This window comes from Rhodamnia argentea, chromosome 9 (assembly GCF_020921035.1).
Source record: "Rhodamnia argentea isolate NSW1041297 chromosome 9, ASM2092103v1, whole genome shotgun sequence".
In the NCBI taxonomy this organism is placed as follows: Eukaryota; Viridiplantae; Streptophyta; class Magnoliopsida; order Myrtales; family Myrtaceae; genus Rhodamnia; species Rhodamnia argentea.
In genome coordinates this window covers 8,261,583-8,278,555 of record NC_063158.1, presented here as the reverse complement: position 1 = coordinate 8,278,555, position 16,973 = coordinate 8,261,583, and the positions used below count along the sequence as shown (strand labels likewise).

General features: G+C 45.5%; 4 protein-coding genes across 12 annotated transcripts; 2 read left to right on the top strand and 2 right to left on the bottom strand.

Moving 5' to 3' along the window:
• The first annotated feature begins 1,242 nt into the window (after positions 1 to 1,242).
• On the top strand, positions 1,243 to 4,963 carry LOC115744457 (probable L-gulonolactone oxidase 6). Of its 5 annotated transcripts, none has more exons than XM_030679649.2 (5): positions 1,243 to 1,523; positions 1,572 to 2,280; positions 3,623 to 3,878; positions 3,978 to 4,082; positions 4,180 to 4,922. In XM_030679649.2, the coding sequence occupies exons 2-5, from the start codon at positions 1,585 to 1,587 to the stop codon at positions 4,899 to 4,901; spliced, it is 1,779 nt and encodes a 592-aa protein (XP_030535509.1). In that variant the 5' UTR covers positions 1,243 to 1,523; positions 1,572 to 1,584; the 3' UTR covers positions 4,902 to 4,922. The 5 variants fall into 5 exon arrangements, with proteins under 5 accessions (XP_030535509.1, XP_048140852.1, XP_030535507.1 ...); XM_030679647.2 differs by adding an exon at positions 4,937 to 4,963 and having other exon boundaries at positions 1,244 to 2,280; positions 4,180 to 4,905; XM_048284895.1 differs by having other exon boundaries at positions 1,243 to 2,280; positions 3,978 to 4,087; positions 4,185 to 4,922.
• Positions 4,964 to 5,342: 379 nt separating this feature from the next.
• On the top strand, positions 5,343 to 10,352 carry LOC115744404 (heterogeneous nuclear ribonucleoprotein Q). 5 transcript variants are annotated; one of them, XM_030679561.2, is made up of 9 exons: positions 5,343 to 5,518; positions 6,342 to 6,775; positions 6,861 to 6,977; positions 7,058 to 7,198; positions 7,290 to 7,466; positions 8,938 to 9,145; positions 9,531 to 9,700; positions 9,792 to 9,877; positions 9,979 to 10,352. In XM_030679561.2, the coding sequence occupies exons 2-9, from the start codon at positions 6,377 to 6,379 to the stop codon at positions 10,109 to 10,111; spliced, it is 1,431 nt and encodes a 476-aa protein (XP_030535421.1). In that variant the 5' UTR covers positions 5,343 to 5,518; positions 6,342 to 6,376; the 3' UTR covers positions 10,112 to 10,352. The 5 variants fall into 5 exon arrangements, with proteins under 5 accessions (XP_030535421.1, XP_030535420.1, XP_048140855.1 ...); XM_030679560.2 differs by having other exon boundaries at positions 6,325 to 6,775; XM_048284898.1 differs by having other exon boundaries at positions 6,271 to 6,775.
• Positions 10,353 to 10,736: 384 nt separating this feature from the next.
• LOC115744405 lies at positions 10,737 to 11,315 on the bottom strand. The gene has a single exon (XM_030679562.2). It carries the CDS (start codon positions 11,290 to 11,292, stop codon positions 10,885 to 10,887), a length of 408 nt encoding a protein of 135 aa, XP_030535422.1. The 5' UTR covers positions 11,293 to 11,315; the 3' UTR covers positions 10,737 to 10,884.
• Positions 11,316 to 12,062: 747 nt separating this feature from the next.
• Positions 12,063 to 14,016, bottom strand: LOC115744426 (3-ketoacyl-CoA synthase 1). The gene has a single exon (XM_030679603.2). The coding sequence runs from the start codon at positions 13,973 to 13,975 to the stop codon at positions 12,299 to 12,301; it is 1,677 nt and encodes a 558-aa protein (XP_030535463.1). The 5' UTR covers positions 13,976 to 14,016; the 3' UTR covers positions 12,063 to 12,298.
• Between the last annotated feature and the right edge of the window lie 2,957 nt (positions 14,017 to 16,973).

Below are 16,973 nucleotides of genomic sequence, written 5' to 3'. Positions count from 1 at the left end.
GGAAGCAGGTATATTTCTATATCATACAACAACATGTTTGCATTTATGCTAGTATTACATAACGAGAACAAATGTAACAAGTGTGTCTATTGCGTTACAGTATGTCTCGAATTTGAACTCGTGAATAAATCTGATCTAAAAGTGCGTGTGGATATCTAAGACATATTTCCGTGAATATGGATTCCTAATAGACTTGCGGATGTTGCCTGATTTTGGAGTTTTTAGTTTTGCTCAGAAATTGAGAAAAGGAAATCAACTCCTCCGTTGAGTCGGTCCACGAAAAGCAATAAAGGGGAGTGAAGAAGTTGACTTTGCTGTGATTCGATCATGATTCTTTCCTGTACACGGGTTATTCTCTTTTTTCTTTTGGAAACGAGTGGGTGCTTATTTAAGGGAGCAGACGCGTGCCGACCGCTTTAGAGCGCCGTCCTTGACTCAACGTGACGAGATTTTGAAGCACCGTTTGTTGAGCGCTTATTCGTTGGGCTTATTTGGTAGAATTATATTAAGAATTTAAGTGTTGAAATCGATTAAATCTTGTGAGTATAAGAGTTGTTAATTCGTTTATAACATTAAAAGATTATTTCATGAGAAATTACGGGGATTAAATATTTATGGGTTATTTGATGTAATTGAGATTGGAGAAAAAATGAGAGTGTTTGAGTAATTCAAATGTGTTTTGTAATCTCCGTGTATTGCTTGATCTATAATGAAATTCGTTACTGCTCTTTCCATGAACGTAGCTCTTTATGATCGAATCACGGACATTTGGCGTCTAATTTATTTTCTTGATTTTTCTATTTTATTATTCGATTGCTTGCCTCCGCACAACATATCGCGTTGTTATAATTGTGGTCACACGCAACAATATGTGTACGTAGCTTCGAGATAATTTTGCAAATCAGGATTAAGGCAAAGATAATTCCAATATGGGTATACGGACATAATTTAACAAGTAATGTGGCAGGCGCCACTAAAAGCGTACAAAAGATTCGACACGTAGCAAGAACTTTTGCCCAGGTCCATATGATGCACTTGATAACAATTTCTGCAGAAATGGATAATCCCAACATGTAGTGGGTGGTGGTTGCAAGAATGGAGCGTGAAGACATGTATACACTTTGGCCGTGACTCGCTATGCGCATTTGCACCCTTTTTATCTACAGGTGGCACTATTTAATCCAGCAAATGGAGCACCAAGTTCCACATTATATGAACATTGACGGCCATCTGCGTTCTGTCAAGACTCGAATTTGCCGCCAACCATCCTATCGTACACATTTCCGAATAACTTCCAAACTGTTTTCCCGGCAGAGTCAATCGAAAACGACAAGTTCCATCTCCGGTGGAGCCATCTACATTCATTCTTACCTTAAAAGCTAACTCCCAGTCGCCCTCCCAAGCCCTAAAAGCAATGCTCTACTGACAGCCACTCTCCTAAGTCCTTCCCTACGTTCCCTTGTACGCCAAACTTGTGATCCGCTCCACGTCCTTTAAACTCCAATCAGGATCTAAGCTAGCAAGTAAAAGTGCGATTCCTTCGTGATGACACCAACATCTCCTTGCTGGAGCAAGGGATTCAAAATGGGCATGCCAGATTCTGAAACTGTATGGGCTTCACTACATGTTATTGTAATAGCTGCGACTGCCATGATCATGTCGGTGAGTGCGACGCCACCTGCAGATCCCATCAGATGCACCTCGAGCGGCTGCACCATAACCAATTCCTACGGGGCCTTCCCAGATCGAACCACTTGCAAAGCAGGGGCCGCGGCATACCCGACGTCGGAAGAAGAGCTCGCGTGGGTAGTGGGGAACGCGACAAGGTCCAAGAGGAAGATGAAAGTGGTGACGCGCTTCTCTCACAGCATCCCGAAGCTGGTGTGTCCAGACGGGGAGGAGGGGCTGCTGGTGAGCACCAAGTACATGAATGGGATAGTGAGGGTGGACCAAGAAGGGATGAGGATGAGCGTGGAGGGAGGGGTGACGCTGAGGCAGTTGATCGAGGAGGCTGCCAAGGCGGGGATGGCGCTGCCATACACGCCCTACTGGTGGGGTTTGACGGTCGGAGGGATGCTGGGGACGGGCGCGCATGGCAGCTCCCTGTGGGGGAAGGGGAGCGCTTTGCACGATCACGTGGAGGCGATGCGGATAGTGAGCCCCGGAGGGCCTGGAGATGGTTACGCCAGGATCAGGACGCTCGATGCGAATACGAAGAGCAGCCATGCAGAGATGAACGCGGTCAAAGTGTCGCTTGGGGTTCTAGGAGTCATCTCTCAGGTACACAAGCTACTCTCCAGTCCTTTGTTTTTTTTTTTTTTTAATCAAACCGTAGAGAAAGAATCACCTTGATCATCAATTTTTTTTTTTTTTTTTATAACCGAGGATCCACACGGCCGCGACGGCTTAGGCCTGCGTCCCACGACTATACCTCGGGGGGACTAGCCCAAGAACCCACCGTCGGGGCCCCCTACTTAAATCGCGAAACCGAGTTGGGAGTTTCGAACCCGGAACCCGACAAGGGAAAAGCTCGCTCTCACCATATTGATCATCAAGTTTTTTTCACTCCTGATTCGGCAAAAAGGGTTATGCGCCTGACTATCCATTATCATCATGTTTAAACTTATTCTTCCTCGATTATAAGACCAAAATCCAACAAATTCTCATCCACTTTTCTCATCTTTGAAAATGTTAGATATACTAGGCGAGTGATACTAGCTGTGATGTAAAGACAAAGGAATGAATGCCCCACCACAAACTTATGAATAGATCTACCCGGAGCAGTAGGGAAACCAAGCTCATAAATGTATTGTAATTTTTGGCCGATTCAATCTTAAATTTATTGTAATTGTGTTATTTTAGTTCGTCCGGTGAATTTTTACCTACTGGCGCTGACGTGGATGCCGGCTGGCCGAAGACACAATATATATATATATATATATATATATATATATATATATATATATTTGGTTCTTTTCCTTCCCCTTCCCTCTTGTACCTCCAATTGGTCGTCGGACCTTCGTGACAGCCATTGCCTCCGGCCGGTCACCAAGCTCGAGTTAGAAGAGGGAAGGGGAAGGAAAAAAAAAAGAAAATAAAAAATTCAAAAAATAAAGAAAATATATTTAAATATTATATCACCCGGTGGCCGGCATCATCGATGTAGCCGATCGACCAAAATTACCTTGGATGGACTGAATTAACATAATTACAAAAGGTTAAGGATTGAAAAAGCAAAAAAAAGTTAAAAACTAATTGGTACAATTGTAATAAGTTTAGTACTTTTTTTTATAATTTTCCCGACTTTTCACACGTATTCATCAAATCATACGTTTGAGTTTTGTTGGGCTTCTATTTCATCCTATTTTGGAAGAAGAATATGTAACTTTTTATTCCCCCGTTTCCTTTTTGTTTGTCACATGTGTACCACTTCGTAGAGTAAGCAAGTTACGTCCATGGCCAGCCAAGGGAAATAGAAACTTAGACCAATCATATGCATCAGCTTTAATTGCCACAGGAGGAGCTAGTCTAAAGGATACCTGAAGCGATTTAGGTATATTTAAATTTTCCGTGGAAAGAAAAAAGACCACATTGATTTCGATGGTTGGATATACAATTGTAGGTAACCCTGAAGTTGCAACCGCTCTTCAAACGATCCTTAACGTATTCGATCAAGGGTGATTCGGACTTGGGAGAACAAGCGGCTAGTTTTGGTAACCAACATGAGTTTGCGGACATTATGTGGTACCCGAGCCAACAAAAGGCAGTTTATCGGATTGACGATCGAGTCAGTCTTGACGCATCCGGCAACGGGCTCTACGATTCCACCCCATTCCGTTCCACACCTTCTCTCACGTTGGCACTGGTCAGATCCACAGGTAAATCAATTAAACAGTGTTAGTCTAGATTTAGAAGTTGAGTTAGCCTAGCTAGCCACACTTTTTTTTTTCTGATCATTACCGATGATGTTGCCCTAGCAGAAGAATTGCAAGAGTCCGTAAACGATGCTGACGGGAAATGCAACACTGCAAAGCTAATTTCTTCTACCCTCCAGACCGGTGCTTATGGGTTGACGAACAACGGTATCGTGTCCTGCTCTAAGTAATTCAGTTGCACGTCAACGAAGTTCATTGTTATAGAGATTTCGCTCACGTTGATGTATATGCATATTTTGATTAGGTGTGATCTTCACGGGATATCCCGTGATTGGGTATCAGAACAGGCTGCAATCCTCGGGCACTTGCCTGGACAGTTTCCAAGACGGTCTGATTACTGCTTGTCCATGGGATCCCCGAGTCAAGGGCGAGTTCTTTCACCAAACCACATTTAGCATCGGACTCTCCGTGGTAAAGAGCTTCATCGAAGACATCCAAAAACTCATTACCCTAGAGCCTAAAGCATTGTGCGGAGTGGAGCTCTACAACGGCATCCTCATGCGCTATGTCAAGGCATCTAGTCCTTACCTAGGGAAGCAGGAGGACGCGGTAGACTTCGACATAACTTACTACAGGAGCAAGAATCCGCTGAGCCCGAGGCTATACGAAGACGTGCTCGAAGAAATAGAGCAGATGGCACTGATCAAGTACGGCGCGCTGCCTCATTGGGGGAAGAATAGGAATTTGGCGTTCGATGGAGCGATCAAAAGATACAAAAGTGCCCAAGAGTTTTTGAAAGTGAAGAAGATGTATGATCCAATGGGGCTGTTTTCCAGCGAATGGACGGACCAAGTTCTTGGACTCAAGGAGGGACCGAGCATAGTGAGGGACGGATGTGCACTGGAGGGACTGTGCATTTGTTCACAAGATGCACATTGCGCACCCAACAAGGGATACTATTGCAAACCGGGAAAAGTCTACGGAGAAGCTAGAGTTTGTACTCGAATAAGTTCCAAAACCCAGTAGAGGCGTGACTTCATCAACACCCTTAGGTCTCAAAGTGGAAACCAAAGCTGCTCAACTCCATCTCCATCGGGGACATGAGTCATTTGGACGGAGAATGAGATGAAGCTATTGGAATGTCTCTTCATTGCCATGGGAAGAAACTAGTTCAAGATGTACTTTTACGTGTTTTTCCTAGTATCAAAAGGAACAAATCGATTAAATGAAATTTGTTTGGTTTAAACCTTGAAGCGAACAGCATTTTGTTTCCCGCTTGTCGACACAGAGTACAAAACAAAGTAGTAGTTTGTCTTCTTTACTAGCGTACGTGAAAAACAATATGGGCCGACAGGCCCATGAAGGTTGGGCTTTGAACAGGCATTGGGAGGCCCACTAGCATTCACTGCTGCCTCACGCAGTCTTCCTTTTAACGTGCGTCTGAAGACTGGACGAGAACACACGCATCTGCTCGATTTTCATTTTTCGTGGTGGGACAATTGAGAAGAGAAACCACGTAGCCCCTGCAACTGCAACTGCAACTGCAGCTGAGCGAGGCGGAGAAGAAGCTTGTGAGTGTGCGCGACATCCATCCGTCGCACCTCCAACCTGAGTTGTTAGGACATCCTCGACCTCAATTTCGGGTACTGTCCCACTTTTCCTCCTCTCCCTTTTCTTGTTCTCGAAGCCCTTTCCCCTTTTCACTCCCCCCAGTCTATCTATTCCTCTCTGCCCTGTGGATCTCCCTTCGGGCTGACTTTCCTTTTTCCTTTTTCCCCCTTCTTTTTTTTTTTTTTTCAGTTTCCTTCTTGTTTGGTCTTCCCAGCATTTATATGAGATACATCGCCACACTGCCTCCTGGTCTCCTCCTCCTTCCGTTTCTTATTCGATCGTAATTTTCAGATGTAGGGTTTCCGTGTATCCGCCGCTTATTGTTTTATTAGCTGGGCCTTCAGGTTTTCGATTTTTCATCATCTCTGTCCATTTCTCCTTCTAATCTTCTCCAATAGTCCATTTCGACTCTTTTTTCGAGGATTTTTCTCTCCGGTGAGCCAAGTTTGCTTCTTTTTTTTCTCCTATAATTTGTGGGTGCTTGGGAAACAATCCTACTTTTTCCTTAAAGGCTTTTCCTTTAGCTGCCATTGTATGCAAGAAAACCTGGGGATGTAGTAGTTTATTTAGCTTTCGCGTTAAAAAGGAATCCGCATATTTGTTTTCCCCAATTTTTTTTTTTTTTTTTTGCCGTAAAAAGGTGAAATATTCCTGGGAAATCCGTTGTGCTTATCCCTTTGGAGAGTTTTTCTGTCGTCTCTCCGGATGATTTGAGTTAACTGGTATTGCTGCATCCTTAAGGAGCATCATGAATGTTTCTACAGTGCCCCCCCTTTGGAAATAGGTTGCTACTCTCTATATGCACTTATGCAGTTTCATGAGCTTGGTTCTAAATTAGGTGCCGCTCGCGTACAGTTCTCACACGGGAAACCTTTGTGTGTGGAGCAAAAATGGGAGATGGCGCCGAAGTTGATGACCGGGTTGACCTGGATGAAGACAATTACATGGAAGAAATCGATGATGAAATCGAAGAGCAGCTGGACGAGGATGCAGGAGATGGGGCTGATGAAGATAATGCTGATGATGATCCTGAAGAAATTGAGGACTCCAAAGATGGGGTTGCTGGAGAGGACCAATCCCCGGACATAGACAGTAGTCATGCTGCGCCCAATCCCGTCGAGGATGAAGAAAGGCTGGCTGTGTCCTTGAGTGCCGAGGAGAAAGAGAAGCATGCTCAAATTCTTGCCCTTCCTCCTCATGGAAGTGAGGTTTTTATTGGAGGCCTCCCGCGGGATATTTTGGAAGAAGAATTAAGAGATCTTTGTGAACCAATTGGAGAAATTTATGAGGTTAGAACTGTGACCTATTGTGCTTCTGGATTGCTAGGCTTTTCGTCGATCTGGATCCTCATTTTCTAATGCAATAATTCTTCAGATTAGGTTAATGAAGGACAAGGGCACTGGTGAAAGCAAAGGTTATGCTTTTGTAGCTTACCGGACACAGGAAATGGCACAGAGAGCCATTGAGGAATTGCATAGTAAACAGTTCAAGGTAATTCATTATTGAAAGATTTTCCTTATATTTAACTCCATTCAATGCGAGGCTCAACACCCTGTATATTGTTGCTGCAGGGTAAAACATTGAGATGTTCACTGTCAGAAACTAAAAACAGGCTATTCATTGGTAATGTTCCCAAGTCTTGGACAGAAGACGAGTTCAGAAAAGTCATAGAGGATGTTGGACCTGGGGTTGAAAACATAGAGCTGATAAAGGTGGGTCTTGATTTTGGTTGTGCTCATGAATTCTGTCGTGGATGAGTAATTAAATGCTTATGCTATTTATTTCTTCTCTCATTGAGAGCAGGATCCTCAAAATCCCGGTCGTAATCGTGGATTCGCTTTCATTTTGTACTACAATACCGCATGTGCTGACTATTCAAGGCAAAAAATGGCAAGTTCTAATTTCAAGCTGGATGGCAATACCCCTACTGTCACATGGGCTGATCCAAAGAGTGCACCTGATCACTCTGCTTCATCTCAGGTATCTGTAAATGAAACTATGCTAGTAATTCATCTTTTTAATGCTTGAACTTAACTGACTAGTTTACTTTTTGCAGCTTCGATCAATTGCATAGTATTTATTTATTTTTATCTTGCCCTTGTTAGTACATCGTGATTTTTGCTTTTGGCTCTGGAACGTTATTATGTTGACGTTGATGTGAATACTCGTGATATTTGAAGAGTCTAGACAGGCAGACGGAACAGCTAACCAGTATCATATCTTTGGCATGTTAATGAATATTCTTAGATATAAAATTAGTACAACATGATGCCTTTTGCTAGTTCTTTATAGAATACAAGCATATTCAGCATCTTCATATGTGATATTTTTTTTTTCATCCCCTTCACATATGTAAGCTTGTCCTTTTTGTTGATTGGTATCCTGACTAAGCACACAGTCTTGTGTGGCTTCATGAGGTTTTTCTCACCCATTGATCCTTAGAATTAGTGTTTCCTCCCCAAAAATTGTTGGGTGTGGAGGAGCAGTGTTTGCTATGGGTTCGGAAGCTGTGTATTAACTGTAATCTACTAGTTTTCTTGAACTAATGTGGATCTAACATTTGCGGGTACCAACGATGTCTTTCGTCAATAGAATAAGTTGTACTCTCAAAATACTTGTTGCCATCGGTGATTGCTGCCATGGGAATGTCGTCGTGGTGTCTTGTTGCTCCACTTTTCATTGCTTGTGCCTCCGAACAGTTTGATAGTATGTATTGTTGACAAATGTTTATGTGATCAAAGCTTTATTTGATTACAAGGAGTAAGGCCAATCGAATGGGATTGAGATCTTCGTTCCCTTTCCATAGGTCATTGGGGAACTTTGAATTAAGAGGAATTTATACCAAATATTGGAAGAAAAGGTGCTTCATTACCATGTTTTCATTAACATGGAGGATAAGGGTATTGATGGGAATGAATGAGTAGTGTTTAGACCCAATAGAAAAGCCTAGTCTGTGTACCAAATCTTTAATGGTCCCAATGCTGGGTTGAGTAGTTATGATACAAACCGAATATTTGTTGGCAGGTGTGAAACTCTGATGGTAACATCCATGTGGTTATTACACAATTTCCCACTTCCAACCTTTTACTTACGAATAAGAAATGTAAGTTTGCTAAACAAGAAAATTGGAGAGAAGTCCATCCCATGAAATTGCGTGAGTTTGTCAATTGTGTCCCCACTAACCATTAGTTTGATAACACGGCACATTCTATCTCCTTTCATGGATATATGACCCAAAGAACCACTTCTGAGGTGAATATGGGTGACAGGAACCTTGTGTACTTTCTGTGGCTTTGGATTCTGTGGTGAGCATTTACTTAGTTATTTAACTGTAGTACTGGTTTTTCCGTGCAAGTTGTTAAAGCAAGTTGTCTCTTGTTACTTGTCTTAATAGTAAACATTTATGAGCTGGTAATCATGTGAAATCACTTGGTTGCTTTTATTCTGCTAGGTGAAGGCTCTTTATGTGAAGAACATCCCTGATAATACCACTACTGAGCAACTTAAAGAAATATTCCAGCGTCATGGAGAAGTGACAAAGGTGGTCATGCCGCCTTCGAAATCTGGGAGTAGCAAACGAGATTTTGGATTTGTTCACTATGCTGAAAGGTCAAGTGCATTAAAGGCTGTCAAAGATTCTGAGAAACATGAAATTGATGGTAAACATTTTTAGACTTACTCTGTGGCTTGTTGATTTAATTTATTACATTGAAGGGGCAGCGTGGGGCAACAAAATTGAATTGCATCTCTGTTTATCTGTTGTCTTCAGATGCACGTGTCTGCAACTACTGCTTCTGCGAGTCCGCACAGTGATAATGTTTAGGGTTTGTTTGATCACTTTAGGAATTTCACAAATTCAATCTTTAGGAGTTTCTGTGGGTTGCCCGAATAATAAACTTGTGAACTATACTTTCCTCCAAGCCGTCATTCTTGATTTGGTCTTCTTGCGATTTTTTTTTCCTTGTTGATGAGAAAAAGCCCACTCAGGTGGATCCATGAGAAATTGCAGTTCGGTTTGTAATGTCTTGGGAATACAAATTGTAGGACATGTATTGGAGGTTGTCCTTGCCAAGCCTCAGGCTGAGAAGAAAACTGAGAGCTTGAGTATTGGGCTTCAGGCTAACCATCTTCAAAATCCTGGCTATGGTGGTTTTGTTGCTAATCCATATGGATCTTTGAATACGGGATATGGTGTTTCTGCCAGTTTTCAGCAGGTCTGGTTGTGTATTTGTTTTCCCCTTCAGTTCTTGCTTGGTACTGTTCCATGTATCCAGTTTTAACTGATCTGTCATCATGTGTGAACAGCCGGTGATATATGGTAGGGGACCAATGCCGTCGGGGATGCATATGGTGCCAATGGTTCTGCCAGATGGTCGAATAGGCTACGTTTTGTAAGTAATACTTTAATTGTGAAGTTGAATATCCATGTGGTGGCTATGAAAGGGTCTTGAACATGTGTCTGTCTGTCCCTTTCCTACTTGGGTTTATGCAGTCAACAGCCTGGTGTACAAATGCCTCTTCCTCGGCCTCGGAGAGTTGATCGGAACAATGGGAGTGGTGCACAGCCAGGACGAGGGAGCAGTGGCGATGAGGGCAGCCGAAGCAGAAGATATCGACCCTACTAGGATCGCAGGCAATGTGTTTTGTTCCTGGTGGGATGGATGAGAGGTTTGAGTATTTGGATGAAGGGAAGGCCATGGATGACTTAAGTTGTGTGTCCATTTGACTTGCCAGATGTAAGAGAGTGGCGGAGAAAAGAGTGGCTAATGTCCTACGTCATCCAGTTTCCTGAGGAATCACAGTTAATCATTCTCGATTGATGTAATATCACTTTACTTGGTAGCGGGATTTGTGTCTAAAAGATCATTTAGCAGCGTCCGGCAGACACAACAAGTCTGACAAATTCAAGGAGAAATCTTTATTTATTTATTTTTGTTTTTTTTTTTTGGGCGAGTATGGGAGGGGGAGAGATGCATAGCCGAGTCAAGTAGAAGTAGGCGGCGTGAAGTTAAGATCTTGGTGTTGCTAAAGATGGGCTAGAAGTAGAATTAAGGGATGAGGGGTGGGTGATGTTTTTAGTTCTTCCGGGAGAGAAGTGTTCAGCTGGACTTTAATGTCTGCCTTTCGGCTGGTTTATTTTCAGAGTGGAGACAAAATAGCACCGGCCCTTTTTTCATATCGTGACTTTCGTTGAGTATTGTCGTCTAATGTTGCAAGAAGAGATACTCTCTTACAGAGAGAGAGAGAGAGAGAGAGATATCAATAGCTCAGTGTCGCACGACACTCTTAATTACTCTTTTACTCTTACATGGAAACGAAAGGGTGTTCATTCCAGTCCAGAAACTACTGAATCAGTTGAAGGAGGAGCTTCCTTCCGTGTTGTCAAAACAGAGGGATGTCACGAACTGCGTTTTGCATCTATTTTATTGTTTGTGCAATCAGAGGAGGCGAGAGAGAGGCGGGTAAGGCGCTCCTCAAGCTCGTCCAAGCGCGCAGCCCAGCCAGAGTCGATGCGCAGGGGCCTAACGTCTTCCGGTCTATCGGCAGGAGATGCTCCTCCACTCGACTGGTTCGTCTTCTCCATCTTCATCTTCATCTTCTTCTTGTTGCTCCTCTTATGGGCGGTTGCTTTCTCGAGGGCCTGGAGCACAGCAGACCCGCTCATCCCCTGGACATCAGCGCCACTGGCCCGATCATTGCGGTTGGCTGAGACGACTAGCGTGGTGGTGCCGCCTCCCAAACGAGCGGCAGAAAGAGCAGCTGGTGTGGGGAGGACCATCAGCACACATTTCATTTCCAATTCCATTTCCAATTCCACGTCTTTCAAGAGATTTATATAAATCCCTAAGTGTTGTGTGGTTGTGGCTGCGGCTGCGGGTTGGTGTCGGGAAAGAAATTGGGCCCCCCAAATCGAATCTCTCTTTAGCCCCTCTCTCTCTCTCTCTCTCTCTCTCTCTCATGACCCTCTCTGTCCGTCCCACCATTCCCATCTCATCCTTATTGTAGCCGAGAGATGGCCGTAGGTTCCCTCCCCCATCGAAGCCCCCTTGCTTAACCAATGACATGACACTCGAAGCCATTTTAACATCACCTGCTGCATATTTCTTTCTTTCTTTCTTTATGGCGTTCCTTTGACCCGTCATACATGCTTTGAGCATTGAGGTGTTGAGGCCACAAAAAGATAAAAAAAGAAAGAAACTGTCGTGTACCCTACGCCCGGATATTCACGTGAAGACGAATCCAAATTTCTTTAACTGCTCACACCACCTAGCTGGCTAGCTCAGTCCCACCCTCATCTGAGGCAAGATTTTCGCCTGGCCACACGGATGATGACGGATGAAATCGATGAAAGACGGAGAGATTCATGGGACAAGCGTCTTTCGAAATGGCATGGAGTCATGACTCATGATAGATTTCTCAGACTTGCTGATGGTTAAGCAAAATCCAAATATCATGCAAAACAGAGAGATTACCACGGAAATACCCTTCCTTTCAATTTTTTTTTTTCTTCTTTCTTGGATGACTTTCATTCTCAGTCATCCCAGCAAATCCGGGGGAACACACGTACGTAGATTGGTATAGTATTCGTCTTCCATTACATTGACGCAGTAAAATCAATATTTGCCTCTCCCGTAAAAATCACTATCCAATGAATTATATAGTCAACACTCAACAGGCTTTTTTTCTTTTTGAATTAAAAAAAACAACATTTGTGGTAATAATAGAGCAGAGAGAGAGAGAGAGAGAGAGGAGGTCGTGTCCTGGTCCACCACCTATAATTCAGCCTCAAAACGTATTGTCGCTTTAATGAATCAAGAGGGGGAGGTGTGGGATTTGGCTACACTTTTTGTCGTTTCCGTCGTGGCCACCGGCACCGGATACCTATCTATGCAGTTGAGCCAGGGGTTGTTGGGTCCGCAGTCGCCTGCCGAGATGCCCCTCAACGCCTTCCAGACCGCGCTATTGCACTTGAAACCCGACCCGAACGCGATCTGCCACACCCTGTCCCCGTTCCGGACCCGACCCTTGGCCTCCGTGTACGCCAGCTCGTACCAGAGGGAGCTGCTCGACGTGTTGCCGAAACGGTGGAGCGTCATCCGGGACGGCTCCATGTGCCGGTCGCTCAGCTGCATGTTCTCCTGCATCTCGTCCAGCACCGCCCTCCCCCCCGCGTGGATGCAGAAGTGCTCGAACGCCAGCTTGAAGTCCGGGATGTAGGGCTTCACCTTGGCCCCCATCGCCTTCCTCTTCACCAGCGTCACGAAGAACTTGAACTGCTCCGTCCACGGCAGCACCAGCGGCCCCAGCGTCGTTATGTTTATCTTCAGGGCCTCCCCCGCCACTGCCATCAGTTCCTTCGCCAGCGACACCCCCACCGTCCCTCGCTCGTCCTCCTTCTGGTACACGCACCGGTAGTTCCGGTCGTCCGCCCCCCGGTGGGTCCGCACCGTGTGCACCAGCTGGTACTTGGAGCGCCCCCGGTCCTGGGCCCTGTTGGAGAGGAGCACGGCGGCGGCGCCCATGCGGAATATGCAGTTGCACAGCAGCATCGACTTGTCGTTGCCGAAGTACCAGTTGAGGGTGATGTTCTCGGTGCTCACCACCAGCGCGTAGGTGTTCGGGTTGGCTCTCAGAAGGTTCTGGGCCAGGTCTATGGATATCAGCCCGGCGCTGCATCCCATTCCCCCGAGGTTGTAGCTCTTTATGTCCGTCCTCATCTTGTAGTGGTTCACGATCATCGCGGATAGCGACGGCGTCGGGTTGAACAAGCTGCAGTTCACCACCAGTATCCCCACGTCCTGCGCCCTCACCCCCGTCTTTTCCAACAGCGCGTCCACGGCCCCGAACATGACGGCCTCCGCCTCCAATCGCGCCTCCTCCATGCACAGGTTCGGGGGTGCAGACGTGATCCCTCTAGGGAAGTAAGTCTCGTCCCCTAGGCCGGACCGGCTCGAGATCCGCCTCTGGAACTGGAGCGTGTCCTCCTGAAACGCCCCGCTCTCCTCGCTCATCTTCAGGAACGACTCCACGGACATTTTCCGCTCGTCGTCGGGTAGGTAACAAGCGAAGTCCACCAAATACACCGGCCTGGTCCGCTTGGACACGTAGAGCAAGAGGAGCAGCAAGAAGAGTGCGGAGCCGGCTTTCGCCGCGGACACGTCGATGCTATCCAGCGCGACAGCGGGGCTGCTCCACATCTGGGAGAGGCGGGCGTGGTCTAGGCCGGTGAGATGAATGAGGATGGAGAGGAGGAGAGGGAGGAGGAGGAGGAGCTTGAGGACGGTGGCGAGGTTGCAGGAGTAGCCGTAGCCCAGCTTGACGTACTTGAGCTTGACGGACTGGAGCAAGTCGGGCAAGCGGCGTCGGATCTTGATGACGGCGGAGGAGGAGTCCTTGTCGAAGGCCATCTCGGCGGTGAGCCTCTCGTTGTCGAGAATCTCAATGCTGTCCACATCCCTCCCACTGCCACTAGGAGGACGTCCCTCCATGATAGCTCAGGCTGGGGAGATGGGAGAGGTATAGTATGTGGTAATGTTAAAACGATGATCTCTCTCTCTCTCTCTCTCTCTCTCTCTCCACTCTTATTTTGTGCTCGTGGTGCTCGTGCAGAAGCAGCCAGCAACACTTTATAAAACGACGGGGAGGGAGGAGGGAGGCCAAGGCCCAAGGCAACACCCCTCGCTCACGTTATTAGGTATTTGGTTGAAGAGGTGGGGGACCCCCTCTTCCGCTCTTTTAAGTCGTAATGCGGATGTGAGGATTGTGAAAGTAGTGGAAGAGAGTATTAAATGGGAGAAAGCTGGAAATGATAAGCGTTTGAATTAATGGCGAGTAGTTTTGAGGATCAATGCTGCTCAACTACCAACGGAAGATTGCGTCGACCTGTTTGCCCAAATTTATGAGGCATCTGCACATGTGGACATGCTTATGCTCATGTTCGGTTCCTTTCCTAGGTATTATTATCATTATTCAAGGAGTAAGAATTCAATAAAAGAATTGCAAAGAAGAAGAAGAAGAAGAAAGGTCCAACACGATTACTTCTCCCACACCATACCCTAATGGACCAACTCCAACCGTAAATATCATATTGGAAAGCTTGACCAAGAACTTTCTCCCGATGACCTGTGTGTTTTGAGTTGGCGACATGGGGTGTGCTAACGACGAGCCTTGGTTTTTGTTGTTATGTATCTTTTTGGAGGGGGGAGGCGAGTGGGTAACCGATTGGAGCGGTTCAAGTTGGGATGGCGATTGGAGGCCCGTTGCCCACGTGAGAACTTTGGAGATTTCTTTCAAGCAAGCATTGGAAACAAGTCTTGGGAGTTGGAGGTCCCTATTCTCTTAATTTAATTGGGATGGGGCCCAATATGAACAGAGAGCCCCCATTAATCTAGAAGCGATGAAGGCACGAGGAGGCAACAAGAAGGCCGGTGAGCAGATTAAGGTTATCTGATTGAATTAATGGGTTTGTTTCTCCCATTGGATTTTAGTCGCAACGATGTCATTCGGTCTGTTTTGAGAAGATGGTTGAGCGGACGGAACGGGAAAGAGTTGCGAGTCTCACATCATTTCCTAGAAAGTAGATTACCTGCACTACACTTTTTGGGGGGGAAGAAAAGGGGTACTGGCGTCGCCCTCTACGGATTATAGGCGCATTCACTTCCCTCGAACGCGTATGACGAGAATGGCTTCCATGTTAGGTTGTACACCAGCCACTTCCCCCTAAACTTTGAAGATAAATGATCCGGTTATCCTACTTAATAAAATGGTTGGCCATTGGTTGAGATTAAGAACATTAAATCGCGTGTTTAATAGGCTGAGAGGGGAGGTGGCGCAAGGCTTTCAATTAATCTCGTGTAGTGATTGATGCGTGATTCCGTTTGAATAATGTCCAGATCCGTCTATTTGACAAATGGCTTCAAAATGTCAGAATATTTTATCGATTCTGTATATATTACAGAATTATTGTTGTTTATTCTCTAGAATTGTTTCATCATAGATCGGGTTTCATTGTACCTATTTATTATGATTCCGTGTCTCAATACAAAAACAGCTCAATTTATTGCATCTTTCTTCTCTATCATGGTATTAGAGCAAGGGTTTGCTTCTTGTCAATACTATACACCAATCCTTGATTACGGCACCCCAAGAAAAAATTTTCGCTCATCTTCCTCGTTGCGCCGGCTGCTTGATGTTGTTTTCATCGCGCCGACTTCGCGATCCAGCGTTGGTTGATATGGGTGATTCGAGTGATCGGATTGATGTCAAACTCGATGGCTCCAATTACGCTCTTTGGTGGCCATCGGCTATGGCTACACTAGTTTATCGAGATCTATTTGAGCATGTTGAGGGTGTTCACATCCGTCCCGGCAAATTCAAGGACACCGAGCAATCCAAACTCACAGACGATGCGATTGCTCGGTGTAAATCCGACATTCGAAATTGGACTGCTGGCGATCGGAGGGCTTGGGCCATCATATTTAGCTCTCTTGATCATACCCTTCGTCCACGGTTTGCTCACGTCACAAGTGCAAAGAATCTTTGAAATCGCCTTGCAAACATGTTTACTCGGACCGGCTCTATCCGTGTATGCCAGTTACATCAAGACATTGTTGTTACTACTTAGGGTGCTCGATCAATCTGTGAGTTTTATAATTATTTGAAGTCACTTTGGATTCAGCTAGACATTCTGTCTCTCACTTTATGTTCTACATGTTCTAGTTGTGCCACATGTCGGTCTTATCGGCTACAAACTCTATGACTCTATGATTTTTTTTATGAAGCTCCAACCTCCTTTTGAGGGTGTTCTTAGTCAGATTCTTTATAGGATTCCTCTACCCTCTCTCCTTAATGCTGTCAAGGAGCTTCAATCCGAGGAAACTCGGGTTGGTCTTCTCTCATTTTCTATGGTATCTAATCCCACAGCCATTCTCGCTACTCCTCCATGGGTTGCTGCTCGGTCTATGCCACTGCTTCATGTTCTAACTCGGGGTTCTCATAAGTTTGCTCTAACGCATGGTTCTCTTCGATCTGCTCCACTCAAGGTTCTCATCGGTCCGCTTCAACTCAAGGTTCTCATCAAACTACGCGATGCTCTTATTGTCATCATCGTGGTCATATTGAGTCTCGCTGTTATAAGAAGCGGTGTGATATACAGTGCTCTTCTTAGACTCCACGCGCTCATATTCCGGCTCGGCTAGCCCGCTTGAATTAGTTTCAGCTTGGCTCTCAATTGTCCAATTCAGGCCCTTCAATTGTTGTCACTCCTGTTGATTCTTCTGCGATTGCTGCTCCCCCCTAGATGGTTCTTCTACTACGTGGATTCTTGACTCGGGAGTTGCTAGACACATTTCTACTTCTGCTATCTGTCTCACCGAGCTTTCTAAGCTTTAGTCTCCAATGAGGTTCTTTACAGCTGATGGTTCTCCTTTTTTGGCTACCCGACGGAGGACTCTTATCTATCCTCGGGATTTCTATGTTCCCGATGTG

What these genes read in the sequence shown, in the direction of transcription:
- LOC115744457 (XM_030679647.2), top strand. Translation starts at nt 1,546, where the DNA reads ATGACACCAACATCTCCTTGCTGGAGCAAGGGATTCAAAATGGGCATG. An exon ending in TTCTAGGAGTCATCTCTCAG is followed by an intron (nt 2,281 to 3,622) that starts GTACACAAGCTA and finishes ATACAATTGTAG; the next exon opens with GTAACCCTGAAGTTGCAACC. An exon ending in GGCACTGGTCAGATCCACAG is followed by an intron (nt 3,879 to 3,977) that starts GTAAATCAATTA and finishes ATGTTGCCCTAG; the next exon opens with CAGAAGAATTGCAAGAGTCC.
- LOC115744404 (XM_030679561.2), top strand. Translation starts at nt 6,377, where the DNA reads ATGGGAGATGGCGCCGAAGTTGATGACCGGGTTGACCTGGATGAAGAC. An exon ending in TGCATAGTAAACAGTTCAAG is followed by an intron (nt 6,978 to 7,057) that starts GTAATTCATTAT and finishes TTGTTGCTGCAG; the next exon opens with GGTAAAACATTGAGATGTTC. An exon ending in GGTCGAATAGGCTACGTTTT is followed by an intron (nt 9,878 to 9,978) that starts GTAAGTAATACT and finishes GGGTTTATGCAG; the next exon opens with TCAACAGCCTGGTGTACAAA.
- LOC115744405 (XM_030679562.2), bottom strand. Translation starts at nt 11,292, where the DNA reads ATGGAATTGGAAATGAAATGTGTGCTGATGGTCCTCCCCACACCAGCT.
- LOC115744426 (XM_030679603.2), bottom strand. Translation starts at nt 13,975, where the DNA reads ATGGAGGGACGTCCTCCTAGTGGCAGTGGGAGGGATGTGGACAGCATT.